At 44.2% G+C, this 23,902-nt stretch overlaps 1 protein-coding gene across 10 annotated transcripts in view; it reads right to left on the bottom strand.

The window, feature by feature from the left end:
- Positions 1 to 1,593: 1,593 nt before the first annotated feature.
- The window catches only part of PDZD2 (PDZ domain containing 2), a 203,301-nt gene continuing 180,992 nt past the window's right edge, over positions 1,594 to 23,902 (bottom strand). For 8 of the 10 annotated variants that reach the window (XM_071802550.1, XM_071802551.1, XM_065861791.2 and 5 more), the window contains 11 exons: positions 23,691 to 23,772; positions 23,046 to 23,149; positions 22,123 to 22,291; positions 20,045 to 20,835; positions 18,756 to 18,900; positions 12,894 to 16,500; positions 11,854 to 11,971; positions 8,558 to 8,659; positions 5,863 to 6,133; positions 3,756 to 3,890; positions 1,594 to 2,370 (listed from right to left, as the gene is read on the bottom strand). In XM_071802550.1, the coding sequence (XP_071658651.1) occupies positions 2,204 to 2,370; positions 3,756 to 3,890; positions 5,863 to 6,133; positions 8,558 to 8,659; positions 11,854 to 11,971; positions 12,894 to 16,500; positions 18,756 to 18,900; positions 20,045 to 20,835; positions 22,123 to 22,291; positions 23,046 to 23,149; positions 23,691 to 23,772 (5,691 nt within the window). In that variant the 3' untranslated portion in view covers positions 1,594 to 2,203. Of the gene's footprint in view, positions 2,371 to 3,755; positions 3,891 to 5,163; positions 6,134 to 8,557; positions 8,660 to 11,853; positions 11,972 to 12,893; positions 16,501 to 18,755; positions 18,901 to 20,044; positions 20,836 to 22,122; positions 22,292 to 23,045; positions 23,150 to 23,690; positions 23,773 to 23,902 lie in introns of those variants that run through there. The other 2 variants (XM_065861792.2, XM_071802552.1) reach the window with 2 other exon arrangements.

The following is a 23,902-nucleotide window of genomic DNA, read 5'->3' as shown; positions in this document are numbered from 1 at the left end:
TCTATTATACACGCTATTGCAATCAGATTTGGGTCACTCCTGAAGAAAGCCTTGCCATTTAATAGTCATTGCCAAATGTCTTCTCCCTGTTTTTCAGCAACTATGCAGGGTTAACCTCTTGTATCCTAGCACAGGCTGACAACCTCATTGTGGTCCTCTGACCCAAAAAGCTGCATCGTCCTGAAGCCTCTCCCACCATGGAGGTGACTGGAGGCAAGGACCAGTCCCGATGGAGTGAATGAGCTTTAGGGTCACAGGGGACCCAGTTTCACTCTTCTTTCACAGCACTGAACTTGAATTGGTTTCCACAGAAATCCTGCAGGCAAAGCAGCTATGGGAATATGTACAGAATTGCCTTTCCTGTAACCAAAAGTTGCATCTCTCCCAGGATTCACATGCTATGTCACTGAAAAAGAATTAAATTTATTAATTTTCAGGGAAATATTGCACAGCTTTTCTGCTTGCCTGGTCTCAGGTTGCTTCGCAGAACTGAATTTTCCTCTGCACGTCATGAGTTGCAGTCTAATGAAGCTGTCACAGAAATGAAGCAAAGCGAGTGCTCCACTAACCTGGAGGCATCGCTCCAAGCACTGCTGAATAAATGTAAATAAACTGAAGTACAGCATGATCTTGGGGCAGGGCCAAGCAACAAGCCCAGACCTTCATGCAGCAGCTACACAGTGCCTTGGCTCACTAGAAACCTAGGCAGCACTTTAGATCTGGACCATCTCCAGGCTGAAAGCTCTTCACGCTGGGCACACTGGCTGCAACAGTCTCCAGCCTAATGTGACAAACAACCTGAGCACTCTGGAACAAACAACCTGTCCTCAGCTGAGAAGGACACTGGCCCTCTTCTTCCTGTATCTCTTCTACATTGTTTAGCTATCCCAGAAGTAAGAGTCTAACCTCTTGCACCCACACACTCTCCTCCCAGCACGGCAGATTATAAATAACACTCAGCAGCATGCTCTGCTGCTGATGCCTCTACCGTGAGTAGAGGTGAGAAAATAAAAAAGAAATGCTCACACATTGCAACCGTATCAGTTTTGCTGTATCTAACACCATGGTTTCTCCCATCTAAACAAACAGTTTTCACCTTCCCCATCCAGAATGCTCAGTGTCAGCACTTGCCTGACACAGCCAGCTGTACTTATACCTTACACACACACCCTCATCCACCCTCACACAAGTAAAAATAAATACTGGACAAGAGAAGACAAAAAAGAGCAATTAAAAGCCACCACAATTATAGCCAGTTCAGACTTACTATGTTAAAATCCCTCCTGCAGCCAAATAAAAGCAGCCTGGCTTTCAGATGTGCTTAGCGATCGCTGAAGTCTGTGAGATCTGCAAGAGCTCAGCACACAAAATTATCCCTCTTTTTTTAAAAAAAATATTTTTTAAAGTCTCTAACATTGCAAGCCTTAAATATGAAAATTCAGACCCTGATCTTTATTGCTCCCATTTTAACCACAACTAACAGCTCAGTCTACACCTTGGTGGGCATGATGCTCTTGCTCACAGATTTCTACCGCATTAATGCCAAGTGCTTTCAGATACAAATTACACCTAAAATTCTAAAAACTGATGAACTGACTCGGCATTCACCACAATTGAGGGATTTCCAAGTTTTGCAATAAAATGCTGATGTTTTAGGCATTTAAATTGTGCAAAATTAATCTCTTTTGTTATGCATTTCTAGTAAAACTGCACTTAGAAGAAAAAAAGTGAGATTGTTCCAGACATTCTCTTATTACAACAGAAAAGGACCAGACCCTTAGTCAGTGTTCTGAACTCTTATTACAGCTGCATTATACAGTACAGTCTAAATACACATCCTTGTCAACAGGATGGCAATCAACAAGTTATACTCCCTCTGCAGATACTGAAACTATCAGGGACAGGCACAGTGTTATTTATCTCAGTCAAAATATTTAAAATCAAGCCCAGGAGAGGTCTTGAAGTTCCATTAAAACTGCCATGTAATACAAAAATGTCTCTAACATTTGGCTTCCTTCATCCTTGATAATTAGGTGAGATTTTATGATGCTCTTCACGTGCTTGCTCAGTGGTTCTCCAAGGCTCTTAGCACCTCTCTGTAGAGTATTAAGACACTTCTGTGTTGGTTTTAGAAAAAAAAGACAGCTTCCAGCCAGTTTTAAATCTTTTCTCTTAGTAAGTGTCATTAGATGTAATGCTTCCATCACACTGAAGTTCTGTGTTTTCTGATCAGTAACTGTACAGGGCCTTCTGGTACAGATTTAATAATGTTCCAAGCATCGTAATGCATGAGGCCAAGTAATGATTTTCCACTAACAGCAAGAATTTCATCTCCAGTTTCTATGTTTCCAGATTGCTCTGCAGCACCACCTAGGAGCAAATGGAGAAAAAGTCAGTGTAAAAAAAAAAAGTAAACACACAAAAATTTGCTTTCCACTGTGATGAACAGCAAATAAACCATTTTTCCAAGAGTGGCAGTTTCAGTGCAAGTCACTTATGTTCTGCTCAGCTCTAGCAATCTAACCTATGCTGTGTCTCAAAGAAAATGTTATTTTAACCAAGATAAATCCTTGTTCTCAGAAAAAGGTCTGCCTTTGAAGGAAGCAGCACAAGTGCATGAAATATGCTGTACTTTACCCCTGCAGCTGTAAGAAAACCTGATCGATAAAGTAAACATACTGCTTGTATGTAGCATGGATGTATTTTCTCAAACAGAATTTTAATATGGTAATAAGCAGATAATGCACTAGATTTTCAAACCTGGATAACAAGGATGAACAAACCAAACATGGGTAGCAAAGTTAGGACAAGCATGACAGTGAGAGAAACAGCTCCTAGGAAAGGACACACCCTTCACTGCTCCTGAAAGTAGGTTTTCTGTGATGATAACCAACATCATCAGTCAACACGGGGAGGGGAGGAGAAAGAGACTGTATCTAAAGAGAGAAATTAGTGAGCTCAAAAATTAAACATGTCCTTTACCCTCTGAATCACTTTTTAAAGAGCAGAAAATGAATACACAGATAAATGGATATGACATTCAGAAAATATCAGCCTTTTTTCCTTTTTCCTTGATGAGAGAATATATGTCTGAAAACTAATCCTGTAAAAATGTTGCAAACCTGCAGCTTCACTGAGAGCTTCATCTTCCTTAGAAAGTGCTACATTTTTCACTAAAATGAATCCCAGACTAAGACATTAAAATCACAGCATACTTCTGGGATTGGTTTCCTCTCTATACATGTCTCATTTAACTTTACCTGCCAAAAACCAGGGCATCCAAGAGTGGCGGTTTTTGAATATGAACACCACCTATTCTTGGTGAAAGCCAATACTGCTATCTAAGAGAAAAAAGGTAAAACTACTAACTGAATACAATGCAGGATGGTGCTTTGGAACCACACTGATTATCTGCCCTGTACTTCTCTTAGAAAAGAGAATGGGATAAAAAGCGTGAACTTCTCAAACTGTTACGTATAATATCGCTGCCGTAATTTAATGTCTAGAATAGCTGATAAGCCCGGTAATCAATTGCATCATATTTAGTAAATCTGCACCACAAACTTTTACAAGCAGATGCAACATGTAAGCCATTCCCAGGAGTGTTTGTTTTAATGACCACTTTGGCTAGTAAATGGTAAAAAACAAAGGTCACAAACCTAAAGCTTGCTTCAAAAACATCGAGTTAAAATGTCTGTACAATGCACAAAAGGGTAACTAGAACAATATCCACTGTATCTGCATGTTTGTAGTACCTTTAAATATTCTTTTCACAAGTAAGGGTCTGTCTCCAGCAATGGAAGCTTTTCCACCATCAAGACTGAATCCCAAGCCAGCAGAGGTTTTCAATAATTCAACACAGATAACATCATTCATATCCAGGTTTGGATCTATGACACAAGATAGGCAGCATATTGTTACAAAGTTAACAGAAAACTGCAAGTTGTGTTTGGTTTGGTTTTGCTGCAGTGACAAAGCAATTCAGAGTTCAGTTCATATTCAAACTAGAACATGTTGTCACCCAGTTTCTCAGAACTGAATATGTATTATTGCAGCTGTGAAGGGGGAACAGTACAAAACACGTTCACGTAGAGACATTTTCGTTTTGCATGTTCAAAAAAAACTTACCAAGGCTTTTTTTTTTTTTCAAAATTAAAGCTTAGCAAACTTAGTAAAGACTCTAAACATGAACAAAATAACTGAAAAATTGCAAAAATAGTGAGTGATGAGCATTTCTTTTTCTTTCAGTTGCTCCCACTTGCTTACTCAATGAGCCACATCTTTTAAAAAAGCAGTAATGAATGAAACATTACATTAAACAAATGTGTTACATCCTCTTAAGTAAAAGTTTCTAATCACCACTAGTGCGAATAATCACTCTTGGTCTCATGTCTATGGAAATAACCACAATTACCTGTAGGTGCATCCTGCCTTCTATGTAGCAGTTATTTTTATAATGCAATATTGCAGTACCTGACATTAAACATGGTTTTGCTTCAGAGGAAATAAACCTACAGTTTTAGAAAACAGGGCCTTCTTTGTCCTGTGTGAACATAAAAATTATGCAGTCTGAACTATCACAAATTACTGCTACTGTTATCTGAAACAACTTTAAATGTTATCGAAAACATTTGAAGCTGTGCTTTGTCTTCAAGATGGAAATACATTAATAATAATAACTCAATACTATTGATTATAAAATGATGTTGCCCCCTAGTGCCTGCACCCGGCAGATGTTCTGCATCTGACAACGTGCAGGACGCAGCGAGTTGAGGGTAGAAACGCAATCTGTAGTAATTACATGTGTTTTATCCATGGGAGCAATCCCAGAAAGACTGATCCATTCATTTACAGAGTGCTTCCTATTTCTTTTAGACTGCATTACAAAGCTGTACTATAAATGCCGGTGAAAGCATAAAACAATAAAAATGCTACAGGAAAAAAACCCAAACCAGTAACGATTATGGCCAACGAGTTAATAATGGGTGAGGGCAGCTCCATGTCCGCGTTTTGGGGTGGTCTCAGCTGAGTGCCTGGTATCGCCCTGGAAGGCCAGGGAAGCCACAACACCAGGTCTGTCAGCATTTACTGTAACCACCGCCCACCCGCTCCCAGGGACCCTGCAGGACTGAAGCAGGTCATCCCCTGCTCCCGAAGCAGCAGCATGCAGACAGGTAACAGAGGTGTTTCTCTCCTAGTTCTATGAAAACTGGTGGGATCTGTTTGTAAGACCCCAAGTGCAGCCTTCGTGCTGACATGCTGCCTTGTTCCCAAACAGGAACTTGCCATTCCGCTCATAGGTTGGCACTTAAACCATTTATTCCTAGTTTCCTGTGGGATGGCTGACTTGGATTTGGCTTAGCTCCATTTACTGTAATACGAAAATATTTTTTTCTATGTTTTTAGTAGAAACAGTATGAAAACTGCCGTTATAAAGGAGCAAGTTCAGTCCCTATGCATAACAAAATGCAGGGTTTGGAGTTTTCTTTGAGGTTGATTTTATTTCTTTTTTTTTTCTTTTCCGGTCGTTTGCTTTCTTTCACCAACTACTGTTATTACTTAAAATTGGTTTATCCTGGATTGCAAGAATATGTGGAATCACTAACTTCAGTAGAAATTGGATTAGGCCCTGAATGTCCTTCTAAGTTTCTGCCTAGTTATGATATTTAAAAAAACCCAACCAAACCAAAACCAAACTGCTCCAAAGCGAACAAATAAAATTTAAAGGTAATTTCGTTTGCTGCCTTCGATTGCATAAGGCACAGACACTTTTAATCTAAAACACATGGACATCATGGATATTTTCCCTTCAGTCTGCTCTGCACGGGAATCCTTCCAACTGTTCTTGGACAAAGATCATACCTGTTCCTATTGCCATGGAAACCTCCTTTCCAGACCGCACACATTTTTTGCCAGTAGCTGATATCTCAAGTCTGGAGAAGTTGTTTGCTTTGTCTTTTTCCTTCTGGATGACAATGACCGCACATTTGTATAGTCTTGCCTGATGAAGAGTATTCAGGACATCCCCGTGGACCGAGCTTGCAAGAGACTTGCCGTTGATTGACAGAACAAGATCTCCCCGATGAATAGCTCCTTCTTGAGATGCCACTCCCTTTGAAAACACCCTGTGCACCTACAACAAAAATTTCAACTTCAGGATGCAGTGACCTCACGACCACACATGGTGTTCTACAGGCCAAGGAGAGCACGGAGACCCTACCAAAGTCTGCAATCAGTGCCCACTGCCTGGATATCAAGCACATGACATTTGCTCCAATGAACATCCTCAAGTATTATACTAAGGCCTACGTGACTGGACAAGAACTGTAGTGAGAGACGGTGGTGCAAGCAGAGGAGAAGATGCTATTATTGCACGGCCATTTCCAAGCCAAAGACAACCAAAATCAGCTAAAGCATGTAATACCACAAGTCACCCATGTTGTCATTGAATGCCTCGAGGTCTTCAATTAACATTCTTCCAAGCAGTAGAAAGATTAAATCCACACCCTTGTTATATCAAACACCAAGAACAACACTGCGGTGTGCGATACCCACTCCTCAAATTCCCACTGCCTGGGACACACATCCTGTGCTGTTTTCAAACACACACTTCTAAGTGGTGCACGTCATCTGTGCAAAGAAAGGCTCTGACTTACCGCAGAAGTACAGGTATTTAATTGTCCATTGCAATTTGGCTGGTCAAATACCATGTAAAAACATGCAAATGGGTGACTTAGTGGCTTGAAATGCATTTTTTCTACAGAAAATATATTCCATTCAGAGTTGATTAAACTTTAAGTAAACTCCAAAAAAGTTCAGTTGAGACTTAGTTGTGTGCCATTTATGTAAAAGGAACTGACTAAAAGACTCAAGACCCAGTATTTCAAGACTTGCCTATCAGGCACTGTAATTGCAGCAGCCAGAGTATGGTTTACCATGTTTTAGGTCCACTTGGCAAAAGCTCAAGGCAGCAAATCTGTGGAGACAAGGCATGGCATTTTCTCTAGGAATATCTCCTGATACCCAGACAACAGAGAGGAGTCAGAAGTCCTTTGGCTCCATTTATGTCTCATGGCAGAGCCACGCTGAGATGGGCACCTGAAACAACCTTACAGATCCAAGGACATCAATTTCCAGCCAGTCTCAGCAGGCATTCAAAACTGGAATAACAGCCTCAATGACAGACATAGACATCGAAAGGCATGAGGTAAATTGGATACAGCAGTCATGTCTGAAACATCTGCTGCCTTCCCTCACCTGCTCAACTCCTCTGTACCTTGAAACTCACTGGGAATTTCTATTTCTGCAGCCAAGTGTGAGCGGAACAGCTCATCTAAGTAAGTCAGCATCCAATGTCAACCCTAAATGCAGCCAGCATCCAGAATCCAAGTAGGTCCAGGACATTAAAAGGTTCCCCACCCGAGAACCATGCTTTACCCACACTGAACAAAGAGGATCTGGAAAGAGCAGGAGCTGATGCTCTTTTGTTCTCATGGCTAACAGCATTCAGCAGAAAGACTTCATCAGCTACTCATCCTGAGAGAGCTCAAGATCACATTTTTGGGTAGTGTCCCAGTACCTAAGCGAGGAGCTCTCTGGGTGGGACACTGTTGAGCCCTCCTCTTGCTCACAGTTGACACTGCGAGTATTTGGGCCACAGGCAGGGAACACAGCCTTCGTAGTGAGAGAAGCAGAGTTCATTCCCGAGACTGTGATCATGTTGTAACTGAACGACTGTTCCATGTAAGACATTTCTGTATATTGGCAAAAACCAGAAGACACCTGCAATGGCTGCTGCAGACCACAAAGACTGAAGACATGCCCTCTTCTAATCTCAGCACTTAATGAATCTCTCTCTTTCAGGGCAGAATTTAAATGCATAACCTACATAAAGGCATTGTCCGATGAGACATGGGTGTCTTGGATTCTTCTGTCTCAATGATCTATTTTTTAACAGTATACAAATTATCACTGTTTACACACCGACATCATTTAATGGCAAACAATGTCTTTGGTTTAGAATGCTATGGAACACTTTAAAAAGCAAAACAACAAAGCACCAGCCAAAACAGCAATCCTCATTTACCTACCACCCACAGGTCTTTCTAACACCAGAACACATTTGTGACATGAAACCCAGAACGTCTGCTGAGGTGCAAAGCTGTCGTTCTCAGGATTTGCAAAATCCTTCAAAGACTTTGCTGCACAGAGTTTACCTTAAAGAGCTGGGGGTGAAAATCTCTCTTAAAAGGCTACATGCACTGCACCTGCATGCAGAATTCCATGTACACACAGACGATTTAGATCTAGCCGATCCTCTCCAGTAACGGACTTTTAAAGACTGAAAACGTAATTGGCACCCATCTCCAATAATAAAAATTACGCTTACCAGATGCTCTGTGATTTCAGTAGCAGATGGTATGCAGCCACCTCTGAGAGACACAGTTTTGTGACCGTGAACGACTTGCAGCGAGTCTCGATAAACGACCACTTGATCTATTCAACAGCCTGCTTTAAAGTGAGGCTTGCTAAAAAATGACTTGCAGGCATCACTTACTGTGACTGATTTCTGTTCCAGATCTGTTCCTCCAGCAACACTGAATCCCAGGCCAGCTCCCTCTTCTTTGTGCAAGACTACGAAGTATGTGTCTTCTTTGCTCTAGCAGATAGACGGAGGTGGAGGGGAGGAGGAAGGAGAAGAAAAACAAAACCCAAAGATCAAGACCAAGTTCTCACACAAATGACAAATCCCCACTACCCTCAGATTATGGCAGGTAAAAAAACCCAACAACTCGAGGAATTAAGACAGACACATGAAATGCATTTTCGTTCACGATACGAATGACTAGCAGCCATCCTGAAGAGCTCCTATGACAGCAAATGTTTCTCAGTGTGAGGCTAGAAAGCAAAGTCAAAACTAGGACAGTGGAAGGGTATTAAACCTTCAGCAGACTAATTTTCACAGGCTGTAATGAATGTTGCATTGCTCGACGTTTTGCAGTCAAAACTCAGCAGTTCCCTTTCTAGAGCAAGCTCTGTAATTTCCAGGGAACTATGAACACTTTTCTTATCTCCTTTCTCCTTCCCTTGCATCAACCTCTTCTCAACAGTGCTGGACAACCTTGCAAGTGGCACTGACTACAAAGTGAAGCTTGGGAAGGTTAGATGGGACAGCAGGACTAACTTTTACTTGGGAGACAAAAGTAAGGAGCTTGTGAGTGATCCAAACAGGTCTAAATGTGCCACTGTAGAAATGGGAGCATCCAGCAAAGGGACTGGCACAGGTCTGCACCAGGGCTGAACATGGCTCCAGACAAAGGTGTAAAGCTGATTTCTTCAAAGTGATGGTCTGCTACCAAAATGCAGGTTTTGCCATGACACAGAAGCAGTCCTGTCCAGCAAGTCTGGTGCTGTCTGCTGCATGGTTATTAGGACAAAACCAGACGCCCTTACAGAGACCACATTTTGTGCTGTAGGGGGGACTATAAGCAGGCATCTGGTGGAGTAAGGAGATAGTAACTGACTGCAGGGCAGAGCAGCAGAAGTGGGGACTAGAATGCAGGTATCTCAGCTTTTCCCTGGGATTCCATCCCACACCAGTCATTTCCAGAAACTGCCAACACTGGAATTAATGGCACATCATTAGAAACCAACCTCCTAATCTATTTAGCATTAAATGACATATTGAGTTCTCTAAACTCAACATTTTGACTCAGCTTTGCCTTTTAATTCAATTTCAAAAGGCACAGGGAATCACAAATATAATTTTTTGATGAAACAACAATAAAATTCTTGCCCTCACTTTGTGCATTTTTGCCAAACAGTGGCCCTGGAAGATTTTCTGCATTAGAATCATGCCTGCAATTCACAGAGTCCGTGTCAGAAACCAGTGCCACCCTGCTGCATGTCACTGATCCATCAGCGTTCAAAGAGAGAGGAGCAGTCAGGGCTGACCCTCTCAGTCCACACTCTTCTGGAGATGTTAAGACCCTTCTCACCTGTACTCAAGTGTAAACAGTTTTATGTTAGGCTGGAAATAATAAACTCAGTTATCTATCTAGGCTAGCCCATTTCAAGTGCAGTGAGTATAGTGGAAACATATACATATCTTAGACCATTAAGTACTATAGCAATTGTTTGTGTTTAAGAAGTCAGCTTCATTCCAACCCTTGCCACCATAACTTCATCTGCTTACACTGGGGAAGGAAAAAAAATCAGAATATCAGAGGCTCAGATGCTAGAGGGTTGTGTGAGGAACATATGTCCGGGGCCAGTCAGAAACACTGTGTGAACCCTGGCTGCTCATTGCCAAGGTTGTGCATTTCCTTTCTCCCCAGATCTCAGTGCTGTCCTCAGCCAGCACCTGCACTACGGGGCACAGGGACCGGGTTGTGGATGCTTATCACTTTACTTGGCCACAGAGTGGACACACAAGGCCTCCAGTGACCACCTCTGTTTAGCCCATTAGCCAAAGATCATCAGTCATACAAATTTTAACAATAAAATGCCTGTATATCTATTTTTAATAGATAAGGAGCACTTACTAAATGTTAGCAGTAAATTCAGCACCGTTCGGAGCAAAAGATGATGACAAACTCTATCCAGGGAAGGTCTCAGCCTGAATTAGGCAGTTCATCTCATTTTTCAGAAATTGCATAACTATGAAGAACTGTCCTATTGTACATTTAAATCCAGCATTTGATTAGCATAAAATTTTCCAGCGTACATGCCAAACTGGGCTTAAATATGGTTAAGAAACTACGCAGACAAGGAGTGCATTCCAAAAAGCATTTAGCTTTACAAATATTTGAGTACTCAGACTTTGAAAGGTGGCATAAATATACAATCTCTCTCAGACTCCACGCAAAATACTTCAATGAACACTTAATTACCACTGGTCAGAAGGACAATCCAGTCCTAATTTTATCAGTAAACCTACCAAACCCTCTTGGCTCACCAGCCCCTTGGAACTTAAAAGGCTTAGCTACGCTGTCCCTGGAATGAGATAAAGCTGGGTATTTTCAGGAGGTGCTGTTCCCCCCAGCATGTTTAAGGTCTGAAATAGCAACCTTTGTGAATAAGGAACGCTCTAAATGCAACTCAGCCAGCAGTTATGGGGACCAGATGTCAGTCTCCCCTCCAGTGCTGTCATTATTTTATCAACTTCTGATTTTAAAAAGATATGGAGGTTCCCCAAAAACACACACAGAGGGAAGTAATGCTCTGGCAATCATTTCACTTTGGAGGCCTCCTTTAAACACCTGTACAACGAAGCAGGTTATTTTAATGCAATAACCAGTTTCCGCAGAGAGAGCAAAAAGGGCACAGGAGTCTCTTACAAACCCTCAGCAGCCGCTTTCTGGTGTTGCAACCCACCAGTTCAGCACTAGACAAAACGAATTTCATTTCCGCAATTACAGCTTCTAACAAAACGCGGGTGCTTCCAAGCACAGAGAGGAGCTGAGCTACTCCTGCATGGTGGGGAAAGTGAGTCTGACCCAGACAGCCGGTGGAAAGCTAAAATTCTGATGTGCAGTTATTGGCAAAACCAGGAGTTTCTCAGTTATAATAATGACTCAAACGGAGGCATATTTCTACACTATGTCTATTTATTGTGGCTCAAAACTGCTTTTGCACTGGACAAACAATACCCTTTCTCATACAAAAGCCATTTAAATATATTATGGGATTATAGCAGGCATTCAAAAACCAGCATTAATAAAATCACCATCAACTGTAACATTCCATAGGAGTACTGGAGGAGCTCAAAATTGTTTGGAACAGATTTTATCTTCCAGTAAGAAAACCCTTAAAAATATCACCAATAACCTACTTTCACCTTCTGGATTTTACCTTTACTTGCGTTTTGACTTCTTGGAGCATAGCAGCAACATCACATTTTGGTACGACCGCTGACAAAACTGACTGCAGTTTTTGCTGGTCCAGGCTTGAGATGAGCAGTTGATCAAGGCTTAAATGAATAGAAAAATGTAAAAGACAGCTTTAAATTCCTAGACCATGTACATTTCAGGTACACAATGTAGTTTACATCAGGGTAAATGATGCTAGCTCATTAAAAAGCAGAAATCTCAAAAGCAGGTCAGAAACGTTGTATGCTGGGAGAATGGGAAGGGGCAGATACAACAATTCAAGAATAACTTTGAAAATCAGTCCCCATTCTGTTCCCCTCCTCCGTCCCAACGGTTTTAGCAACAGACGCTAACAAAAACACGGAGACAGCTACATCTGAGGACTGCTTCTGGCAGGACAACAAGCTCGTTTGTCACCGCAGGCTGTGCTGGCAGCCAGTGCTGTGCAGCCTTCCCACCAGAGCAGCTGCTGCGCCACAATGTGGCCAAAATCTGACCAAAACCAGAAAGAAGGGACACAGAAACAGAGCCTGGCCTTGCCAGGATAGAGCATTTCATGGACAGGACAAGGGGTAGCAGTTTTAAACTAATGGAAAGGAGATTCTGGTTGGAGATATGGAAGAAATTTTTTACAATGAGGGTGGTGAAACACTGGCCCAGGTTGCCCAGAGAGGTGGTAGATGCCCCATCCCTGGAGACATTCCAGGCCAGGCTGGATGGGGCTCTGAGCAACCTGATCTGGTTGGAGATGTCCCTGGTCATAGCAGGGGGATCAGAGTGGATGAGCTTTGAAGGTCCCCCACCAACCCAAACTATCCTACAATTCTATGATCCTGTAGTGAAGCGTGTGTGCCACCATGCATTAAAAGAGCATGAAGGACAGCACCCTGAATCGTGAGGGGAATGGCAGCTGGGGCAAAGCTGAAAGGTGCTGTGGGGTGGACATGGGGCAATGAGGAAATTTCACCTCAGGGGAGGCTTATGGGATGAAAACAAAACTGTGGTCACAAAGCCGACACCAACCTGATGGACCAGCTCTTTTCTGAGCACTCCCCATCCGAAGAGATGTCATGGGGCACATCGTCATCCGAAGCGGAGCCTGGAGTCCCCGAGCCACTGTCCCGAGGGCTGCTGGCACACGTCCCTCTTGTGCCCACCTCAGCAGGGCCACCATGGCTGGACAGGGCTGTGTTGCTCCGGGCAGGCAGGCCAAGGGCTCTGCGGGGTGTGATTTCCAGCTCTGTCTTGAAACATACAGGTGGCGGCGGTCCCGAAAAGCCTTCTGCACACAACTTGTCCAGGTCGGGCATGCTGAGCGCCCTCAGCTCCCGCAGTCGGGAGCGGGACAGTGGCGGCCGCCCCAGGCCCCGGCTGCGGCGTGTCTGTGAGGCGGAGGGGGGAAAGGCAGCTGCATCTGCCCCAGTGCTGCCCTCCTCGCTCCTCTGGGGCTTTCCTTCCCCCTTGCTGCCCTCTGCCACTGGAGTGGGCTCTGCACTGGTGTGAGCCTTGGCCATCACGGTGGCCGGGCTCAGACTGCCGCCATAGGAGCTCAAGCTGCGCCGCAAGGCCCGTGGTGTCTCAGCAGGGTTGGCTGCAGTGGCCATTGCACCACATGACCTCCTGGAGAGGGGAGACCTCATAGCCGAGTGAGTATCAATTGCCTTCACAATAGGCCGGTCAAAATTTGCCAGGTTTTCAAAGGATTTGATCCTCTGTTTGACGGAGAAGGATGAGGTAGGTTCATGTGGCCAGTTCAGCTCGTAGTAGAAGTAATTCCTCTTGAAAATCCTCAGCCTATCGGTGACAGGGTAGCCAATGTCACCCGCCGAGGGGGATGTGTCATGGATCCTCTGGGTGCTTCTGGAGGCGGTTGCTTGCTCCTTCCCTCTCTCGTCATTCGTCAGGTTGAGATGGACCATCTTTAACATCGCTGTCGCTGCCTGGGAGTATTTCTCTTCTGCAGCGTCATCCTGGGGTCCTTGCACAGGATGACCCTCTGCAACATGGCATTCCTCCCTCAAGTGACCAGATAACTGGGCTGGCATGGAGTAAGTTCTTGTCACGGGTTTCGATAAGCCATGGAGATTTCTGTCTCTGGCAGTATCCCCGTTGGAGAAATACTGCACGGTCCTCACCTCCTCAGTGAGACGAGGCACTTCTGCATTCACCTCTTCTGTTTTTTCCAGCAATGGCAGCTGTAAAAACGATGCTGGTGAGGAAGAGGCAGAGGAGGAGGAGGAAGAAGATGATGAAGAGGAAAGCTTCACCTCAATGAAGGTGCGCTGGATCTCCTGCCCTTCCACCTGTTCCTGGTGAACTGAGGGGGACCTCAATGAGGAAGACCCTCCAGCAGATGGTCCTACATTTTGCAGATGTAATTGCTTCAGGTCGTCTGCACTGTAGATGTTCTTGATCATGTTCAGGCCTGTTCCAGGGTTCTCAGTCCTCCCTTTCACATATTCAACTTTTTGTATCCCCTGAGGAGATGAAGTGACTTTGAACTGACCATTCTTGGCCCTGAAATCATCCAGCTTAGCACCTTTACCCTGACATACCATAGGCTGCATGGAAACTTGCTTTTCTTTTGGCTTTCCCCATGCCTGCTGCAGGTCTGTTAGCTCCTCACAGCCACGCTTCATCTCACCGCTCACTGTTGGGCTGCCAGTGCCATTTAGGAGAGGCAGAAGTGAATCTCCAGAAATGACTAGTGGTTTATTTTCTAGCTCTGACTTCAGAGGCCTTGAGGCTGCTGAAAGGCTCTTGCCAGGATCTGAGCTTGTAGGTGAATTATTGGACAATGGTGTCTTCTTCCCAAGGAGTTTTGGGGACAGCTGTGGAGAAACAGAAATCCTTTTCTGATCAGCCCCACTGACTTTGGTAGGATTAATGCCAGAAGAATCTGAATTTGCCTTTGCTTTGCTTTTGATAGTGAACCCTTTTAGTTTTGGTCCTGCTTTGGTCTTCTGGTTATTTAAAAGGGTGTCCATTATACTTTTTTGTGCAATCCCCTTAGACTCCTGACAAGATTTTTTCTGCAAGGATGGGTTGTGCGGTACTGCAGCTCCTTTGCAGTGATTTGTGCCTGAGCTTTGGACTTTTCCATTTGAAGTCCTTCCTGAAGTCACAGAGTTAATTTTCTCATTTTTCCCTGGCAAGTCATGAGTTGAATTAGCCTTTGGATCTTTAGATCTAGTGGGAAAGGGAGACCTGAGTGATATCGCTCTTGGTGATGATGCATTCACATGATTGCTGTCTGTTTTAGACAAATTGGACAAACTGTTGGTTTCTCTCTTCACTAAGCAATAACTAACAGCATGACTACAGTCATCAACCGCCGTTTCACTTTCAGATTTGGATCTCTGCTCGTCATGACATCCTTCTTTCTCAAGCAAGTCATTCTCCAAGCCATTGACATTTCCAGCAGAGCAAAAGCTTATCTTTTTGCAGTGCAGAGACCCTTCCTCTTCAAAAGATTCACAGCATTTCATATGTCCATCACTGTTCCCCGCATCCATGTGATCTTCTGTAATTAAGGCACCATTGTTACAGGAAGAATAAACTTCAGCAATACGGACTGAATTCGCTAGGATGTCTTTTTCTGGCAGGAAAACCGAGGAAGGAGTACACAAGGCTGCAGAGGACACATCCAAACACTGTGAAGGACATGGAGTGGGACCACTGTGATCCTCCAAGCCAAGGTTATTGATGCTTGTCTCCAGTGACCCACACATCGCACAGCCCTCAGTTTGCGAAACTTTGCTTCCAGAAGGGTGCAATAGGGACAAAGAAGATGAACTTGTTGCAGATGTGAGATGCTGTTCCTCTGTAGGCTTTTGTGGCTCATTGCTCACACAACAAATCTCAATTTGCTCCTCATCGGATTCCATTACAGTACAGCTTGCGGAGGCATTAGCAGCAGTGCATGGCCCAGGCAACACCTCATTAGCACTATCGAAGTTTTCCGTGACAGACTCTGTGTCTGAGTGAGAATCCTCTGCAGCTCCGTACATAGATTTTGGAAATGCGTCGCTTCTCTTACCTTGCAGAGAGTTTGCTGCAGGAAACTCATCCTCATTTAAGCTGCTAAAATTCCTAGAATAGTTACTTAAAGAGTTTTTATTCACAGTAAAAAGTTTGCCTGTGTTAATGGAGTCCAACACAGACAGCCCCAAAACTCCTTGTGCATTAGCTTCACAATTCCTAGTTTTTTCCAGCAGCTCCTCCTTGGCTGGCTGTGGCTCAGAACTAGGACAGCCTTCATCAGTCCCACAGCAGCACATCGTGGTGTACCCATCTCGGAGGGGGCTTTCCACTCGCGACGGGGTGCGTGAGGCCCTGTTCTCGGGAGCACCCATTTGGCTGAGCAAGTCATCGATATCAGTGATGGGGATGGCAGCGCAGTCCTCAGCACGGCTGCTTTTCACAGTACCTTTCTGCACGCCTTTGCTGGTGGCATCAGGTGGCAGTGTTGTTCTCTCCACCGTGCAGCCGCCACTAGCACTTTGCAAACCTACTCCTTCTTGCTTCCCAGCACTCCGTTCTTCCTCAGTTGTGAGGATGCTGTTGACATCAGCCTGATTTTGACTGTCTATCCCTGGAGACAGGATGAGGTTTGTATATCTGCTGACAGCTGCCTCAGGAGAAAAATAAACAAAAAAGAAGCAAAATCCTGTCAGATATGGGAAGCAATACACAATACACCAGGTCTTATTACCAAAAATAGACACCCATGCATTCAGACTACGTGTTTTCCTTTTGCTCTGCACTCCTCCTATTCTGTAATGATGTTTACAACAACTCAAATTAATCACAACCTGTGTACTTGAGTAGCACACAGGAGGGAGCAATCCACTCAGCCAAGATGAGTAGTCATGACCTGCTTAATTCTCATATTTGAAATTTCAGCAGTCAAGCAACCAACTACCAAATTGTCAGTGGGCAGTAAGTCAGGCTGAGTGGTATCGCTTTTCGTCATTTGTTTGATCGAAGACGTCTCCAATAGATTGCAGACAGTATACAAAGCCCTGACATAACAAACAAAGGTGAACAGATAACAACACATTATGAGCTGTGCATAATCAACTTGACTCTGATCGTCTTGACACTTCTGGAGGTGTTTAATGTGACATGCACGGGTGATGTTCTACATGCACTAAGCATACGGGCTTTACAGGATTTCTGGCACAGACCTTTCCTTGCTTCCAATACACATTTAACCCACTCCTGGGCAACATGCTGAGCTCCTTGTCACTGCTGCACTCCAACACATTCCAGCTCACCCACTTCTCCAGCTCTTAAATTTCCAGCAATTCAGCCTAAGTATCTGCTTGCACCTCTCTACACTACTTTTGCGACATGCATCCCCATTCCAGATGCTTTCTAGAGGGCAGTTACTACCAGATGAGGCCCAGAAAGTACATGGAGAAGGAGGGGTATATTCACAGAGTCAGCATGCTTTCCTGCTCACTCCAACATGCTGGCACACTTCCATAATCCACACACAAATCTGTGGTATTACCCATAACACTTAATTTAGGTACCTATGTTAGTGAATGCAGGTTCCCCCTGGAGTCAACAAAGCGGGAGACAACAGAGCAGTTTCAAGTAGGTGGGTTGGGATTTGAAGTACTGCCCTGCATCAGCATGCTGGTTCACACACTGAAGAGACCCTCTTCTCTGTCAGTGGGGCAGGGTGAGGGGAAAGGTAAAGCAGAAGAGGTGCCTGATAAAGGAGTGCTAATATGCCCCTACATCAATGCTACTAGTTTGCAAAAGCCACAGCAATCTGAGGAAACAAGAACAGGACTTTCTGCCAAGCCAGGCATTCCTTAAAGAACAACTGGAACCGAAGCATCTGGAAGCACTTTAGGCTCCCAGGTATTAATAGGTACATGAAGAAGATCATAAGCTAAAACGAAGCAAAATATTATGTTATTCCTGAATTTGAAAAGTATGGTTTTCTTTTGCAAACATTCATTTCCACACCACATGATTTGTACAGTCATTGGAGATACATATATTGCTGTAGCAATATAAATCAGGCCTGATGACAAACTAAGGAGGTATTAAATATTTCCATTTAAACAAGAAAGAGAGAGAGAGAGAGAGAAAGGGAGGAAGGGAGGAAGGGGAAAGGGGGAAGGAGGGAAGGGGAAGGAGGGAAGGGGAAGGGGGGAAGAGGAAGGGGGGAAGGGGAAGGGGGGAAGGGGGGAAGAGGAAGGGGGGAAGGGGAAGGGGGGAAGGGGGGAAGGGGAAGGGGGGAAGGGGAATTGGGGAAGGGGAAGGGGGGAAGGGGAATTGGGGAAGGGGAAGGGGGGAAGGGGAAGGGGAAGGGGAAGGGGAAGGGGAAGGGGAAGGGGAAGGGGAAGGGGAAGGGGAAGGGGAAGGGGAAGGGGAAGGGGAAGGGGAAGGGGAAGGAAAGCAAGTTTTGATTATCATATTGCCCATTCATAAAAACATTATTTAAAATTCAAATTTAAGAGAGAAAGGTGTGATTATAAAGGATCAATATATTTACTGAATGGGCACAGCAGTAAAATGGGTTGTCAGGGCAGGGTCACTGCCGAGTTCACTCCAGATCTGCATGAAATGACTCGGACCTCAGCAAACACTGCCAGGTGAGACATGCTGTGAGCAGGAGCTCTGAACGCTTCACACAGGAGTAGGTTTGCTCCGCTCATCAGGGTGCTCAGGAGGACCGTGAAACCTGGTTTGGTGATGAAGTGCTTTGCCTGGCTCACCAATGCAGATGCAATGTACCCTCTGGTTTTCCTCTGAATCCATGTGGGAAGCTGGGGCAGCAGAAGATCAGACACTGCTGGTCCAGTGGAATTTTCTTCACTGGTACTTGTAATAAAAGGTATGAAAGCAAAACTACTCTCTCACCTGATGATGCTTTCTGGATCTCCAGGGTTACAGATGTGGGAAGACACTGCATAAGCAAGCAGATTTCCTCATACGTCATCTTACTGACTGGGATACTGTTGATGGTAGTAATCTCATCTCCTACAGCCATCTTGCCCATTGATCCCTGATGCAATGACAGATCCAAGGAAATTATAAATACACCTCAGAAATCCTGTCACAGGGGCAAAGATTGCATGGAAGCAACTAACAGTTTATAAGCAACATCCCCTGTTTCACATAACTGCAGTTCACAGGTACCACTGCTGTCAGTTTGCCAAAACGTAAATAAAGAGCAGACTGTGCTTTTGCCAGGAGAGAAATTAATGATCAGTCTAAAACAGGAAGGTCAAAAGAGCTGCTGGGTTCTCTGAGAGATCAGTATCAGAATGGAGGACATGGTCCTCTTCATTTAAATGAACTAGGATGAATCAGCCCTAGCTTCTTCAGGACTGGAACACTCCATCATTTTTATCATTTCATGTAGGAATTATATTCCCAGTCACAACCTCCCATTGGACCAATGGAATTCTCCTAAATAACTGAATTGGGCAGAGACTGAGCTCTTAAGGTAAAAGCCTAAGTATGTTTCTAAATGCTGCACAATAGGTCATAGAAAAAGGGAGGAACAGAACCAAAATCCCCATCTCTTGTAGACCAATTCAAACTGATATGACATATCCCCTTTTACCCTAGTCAATACGAACTAGATTAAAAACGCTACATCCAGCTTTGTACACCAGAGTATCCTCCCTCCTCCTTCTTCACCTTTGCATCTAGGTCAGCAATTTCACACCCAGCATAAAGCAAGCATCCACACTAGTAGGTGCAGAAGAGCAATGCGCTACTGGTACCACCGTGGTGCTCGGCAGACGTGGCCAACATCTAAGGCCTCTTGGTACTAGATTTGTATAACACTGGAATATGTGCGTATAAAAGAACAAGTATTTTTAGTACCAAGATTTACTTATTTTGTCTTTGCCTCTGGTAAAAAGAAAGGAAACAAAAGAACAGTATTCCCTCAAAACGGTATCAGTTCATCTCAGTGAATCTGCTTCTTGACTTTCTTAGTTCTGAATCAGCCAAGAGTGCACTTCTGAATGAGAAACATTTAACAGCAGCTTCAGAACAATATGGGATGAGACGTTTCGTCAAGCAGGGACAAACATCTCCTTTGCACTTACTCTCAACAGATCACTTGCTTAATACTACTACTAATCCCTGCAAAGTGATAGCAAGTCACAATAAAGCAACTCAAATGAGAATATTACCATTTCTGCTGGTCCACCTGGCCGCAGCCCCGTGACAACAACCTTTAAGGGCATCGCCTGGATTTCCAAATCCAGGCCGAAAGACTCATGCTCATTGCGAACGAGAGTGACTATTTCACCCTGGCTCTGCCCAGCCTGGTCGGGTGCTTCACACTTCTTGCTGTGAGGGAGTGTCCTCGCAACAGGCTTGTTGTAAGAGCCATGCTCCTCTGTCCTCTGTCTCTGAAGGCTTCGACACTCAGTGCTCATCATGCTTTTCACTCGCGTGACTGCTCTGTGCTCAAGTTTTGGCGACCTCTTAGATTCGAGTTGTGCTTCCCGGAGCTCCCTCAGACTCAGGCTGCCAAGACGAACTTCAGGCACACTTGAGTAATCGAATGCTATGATGGGGAAGAAAGGAGAGTCACTTTGCCCCAGCGTGCTGTCTGCAGACTCCACAGAGTTAGTGAAGACAGGGGAAGATGTCTCCGTGCCACTATATCTAGGTGACTCACTGTCCTGGCTCTCATCATCAATTTCTACAGATGAGGTTGAAACAACAATGCCAGTATCCTCCTGGCTCTTGGCTCTCTGGCTTCTTTGTGAGTGGGAACTTTCATCATCATCACTAACGTCACCATCATAGAAAACAACTCTCCTCTGTCGATGAAAGGGGCTACGGGTAGATTTGGGGCTGTCGCTGAGGATACCAGGTCGCACAGACTCAACATGCTTGTTGTGAGGGCTAGACGACCTCCCACTGGCTGGAGAAGCCAGACCATTTGCTTTTGCCATTCCTGCTTCTCTAGTAGCTGGCGGCGGGGGGAAGAAAAAAAGAAATATATATATATTTAATTTCATTTATGGGTGATTTTTAATACCATGCATCTGACTGCAGTAGAGGACATGTGGCTCTGCAGAGGAAGCTTAAGCTCTCCTCACAAAGCAAAAAGCAGGTTTTTCATGTCCCTCCCCTAATTACAGTAAACGGCAAGAGGGATGGCAGATAGCGCCACAACTTATGGGTAATTCCTGAAATCTGTTCATGGCACATCTGGTTCTATTTTCAGCTTACTTTCAAATTATGACTATAACCCAAAGAAGAAAGAGATGCAAATTCACATGTGCATTTTACTTGAAACAACAGAATTTCTTTCACATCTTGCATAAATCTATGTTCAGGACTGCCTGCATCAATTCACAGTGACTGAGAAATGCTTTCCTGAACAGAGACACAAGCATGCAACAATCAGTTTCAAATTAAAGAGTAATAAAACTGAGAACCCTTCCCATGTCCTTATTAAAAAGAATTGCATCTTATTTTGTAGAAAGTTTTTTTGGTTTGCTGTTGTGGGTTTTTTTGTTGTTTTTTGTTTGTTGGTTCTTTTTTTAGGGTGTTTTGTTTTGGTTTTGGTTGTTTGTTTTATGGGGGGGGGGATTGTTTGTCTTTTGTTTTGTTTGTTGAGGGTTTTTTTGTTTGTTTTTAATGTAAAAATGCTTTTCAGCATTAAATAATGAATTTCCAGAGAAAAATCAGCTGTAGACAAAGACATTAAAGACATTACTTGAGAAGTACAGGGAAGGTAGAAACAATGTAATATCCTTTGAATTCAAGATCAGCTGCATGTCAGTAAGGCAACGTAAGATTCTTTCATTCAATTACTGTGGGGAGAAAGATACATATGCAAAATATCTATGTCAAATTTACCATTTGATTGTTTTTACACTGCTATATGTGACATTTTGAAACTGTCTATTTGAGGTTGCTATGAACACTTTCATTTAAATGTAATCAATCAGATGATCATCCGTCATTTGAGAAAAAAACCTGCAGTGCTGTCAATCTAGTTTCACCCAAACCAATCAAATAAAGTCATTTTCACCTAATCAGAGCAGCAATTTGGACAGAACACCATGGAAACGGGCATTTACGAGCAATGTTGTAAAGCCATTTTCCAGAATTTCATCTGATCAGCATGGGCTTGCAGCACGCAACCAGGCATTTCTTACCAGGCAGCACCATAAACTCTCCTGTAAAACAAACCAGTGCTCACTCTGCCCCCATTAGCCAAATGACCAGACACATTTCCGCTGCTTACTCAGGTTGCCAGGAAGAAGAGAGCCATCATCCAACAAACTGTTTCTGTTCCTCTGACGAAGTTGCTCTTCGTCGCTTGAGCTGGTTACAGTGTCAGAGAAGGGGAGCTGGGTCATGCTGTCGTGAGAGAAGTACTGGGAGAGCTCTGCCTCGGAGCTGACAGATCCCTGCTGAAAAGAAGTGAGCCTGGTGACCGGCCATCATCGATGCTTAAAGCCCCTGTCTGCATGCAAGCACCATGAACTCCACTCAGATTGCAGTGTCAATAACAGAAGATTAAAGCTAATTATTAAAACAGAGGACTTTTCAGCATATTGAGAGCCAAACTGTCAAAATTGCATGGCTGAAAATGCTCCACATCAATACATTTTTAGTCAGTATAACGTATAAAAAAGGATTCCAAATCCCACTGCTTTGCAGATGTGGTTCAACATAGAAACAAGGGATGAAACTATTCACTTTATACACCCTCCGCACTGAGAGAGGGAATGGTTAGTAACTCTGGACACAGTTTGTATGGCTGCTTTGGCTTTTCCAAGAAAATCAGAGAGTTTTCCACCACAATGACTATACAGAGAGATCAAGTGCTCAGCCTTCTGCGCTCAGGCTCAGGTCCCTCCTGCTAATTCCATCTCCGTGTCCCACAGAGCAGGGGTGCCTTTGAGCTGGCAAGAGGTGGGAGCATACGGTTTTCTCTGCCATGCTCTGCAAATGGCTCCCAAAGGCTGCAGCCACACAGATGAACAGGAGCTTGCTGCTGTTCATGAATTAAACGTGTGGCGTAAGGAACCAACTCTTTTATGGAGCCCATGTGACAGGGAAGGAGCATCAAGGTGTGGTTTGGATCTCCTTGATCAACTACGAGCTTCAGTAAGGGTTGAATTTGAAGCGCACGCTGTATTTATTGCATCTAAATCCTTTTACCCGGCTTGCTGGCTCCAGAAAGCGTTTCATAGTCCAGCTGAGGGGAGATGAGGTCTCTCCTTGCTTGGCCTTCGCATTAGGAGATGGGGCTTTTTGTACAGCTCCTGTTAAACACAGCTTAGTTAGAAGCCAAAAATTAAAGTTGCTGATTTCTCCTGTCCTTTCCCTACTGGGACACTGATCTTCTCATTCATCCTGAAGAGAGGATGAGCAACCGCCTCTTGGTAACCCTGCTTTCAGATCACGGCAGCCTAGAGAATCAAAGCAAGGAACAGGATCCCCAGGGAGGTGTCACAGCCCCCAGCCTGACAGTGTTCAAGAAGAGACCGGACAACGCTCTCAGACACATGGCGTCAACTGTGGACTTGTCCTGTGCAAGGACAGGAGTTGGACTCAATGATCCTTGTAGGTCCCTTCCAAGTCAAGACATTATATGATTCTGTGCTTCTAACATGAGCTACAGAGTTGATCCGTGTGAACTGGGTGTTTTTGCTAAAATTTCTGCAGTGGACAGAGCGACTACATGCCCCAAACTGTTCTGCTGTTTTGGGTACCCTCAGAATACTGATGTCCAGAGCCCAAGAGCATGTCCTTAAGCCCTCCTCCATCTGGAAAAGGACACGTTAGGAGAAAACATGCTGCTACCTGTGACGTGAGAGCAGCTGGCGTCCTTACTCTCTCGGTGGGTAGTACGTGCAATCGCTTCATCCATCTCCTGCTCAGAAACCTGAAGTGAGGTGGAAGATGGAGCTCAAACAGGGTAGATATAATGAAGTTAGAAGTCTGACCGCTTACCACTACAAATACGTGATTCATTTCAGATATGCTACTGTTTTTAAAGATGCACTAAAGTCGAC

Source organism: Patagioenas fasciata, chromosome Z (genome assembly GCF_037038585.1).
Source record: "Patagioenas fasciata isolate bPatFas1 chromosome Z, bPatFas1.hap1, whole genome shotgun sequence".
In the NCBI taxonomy this organism is placed as follows: domain Eukaryota; kingdom Metazoa; phylum Chordata; class Aves; order Columbiformes; family Columbidae; genus Patagioenas; species Patagioenas fasciata.
This window is presented reverse-complemented; position numbering and strand designations above follow the sequence as displayed.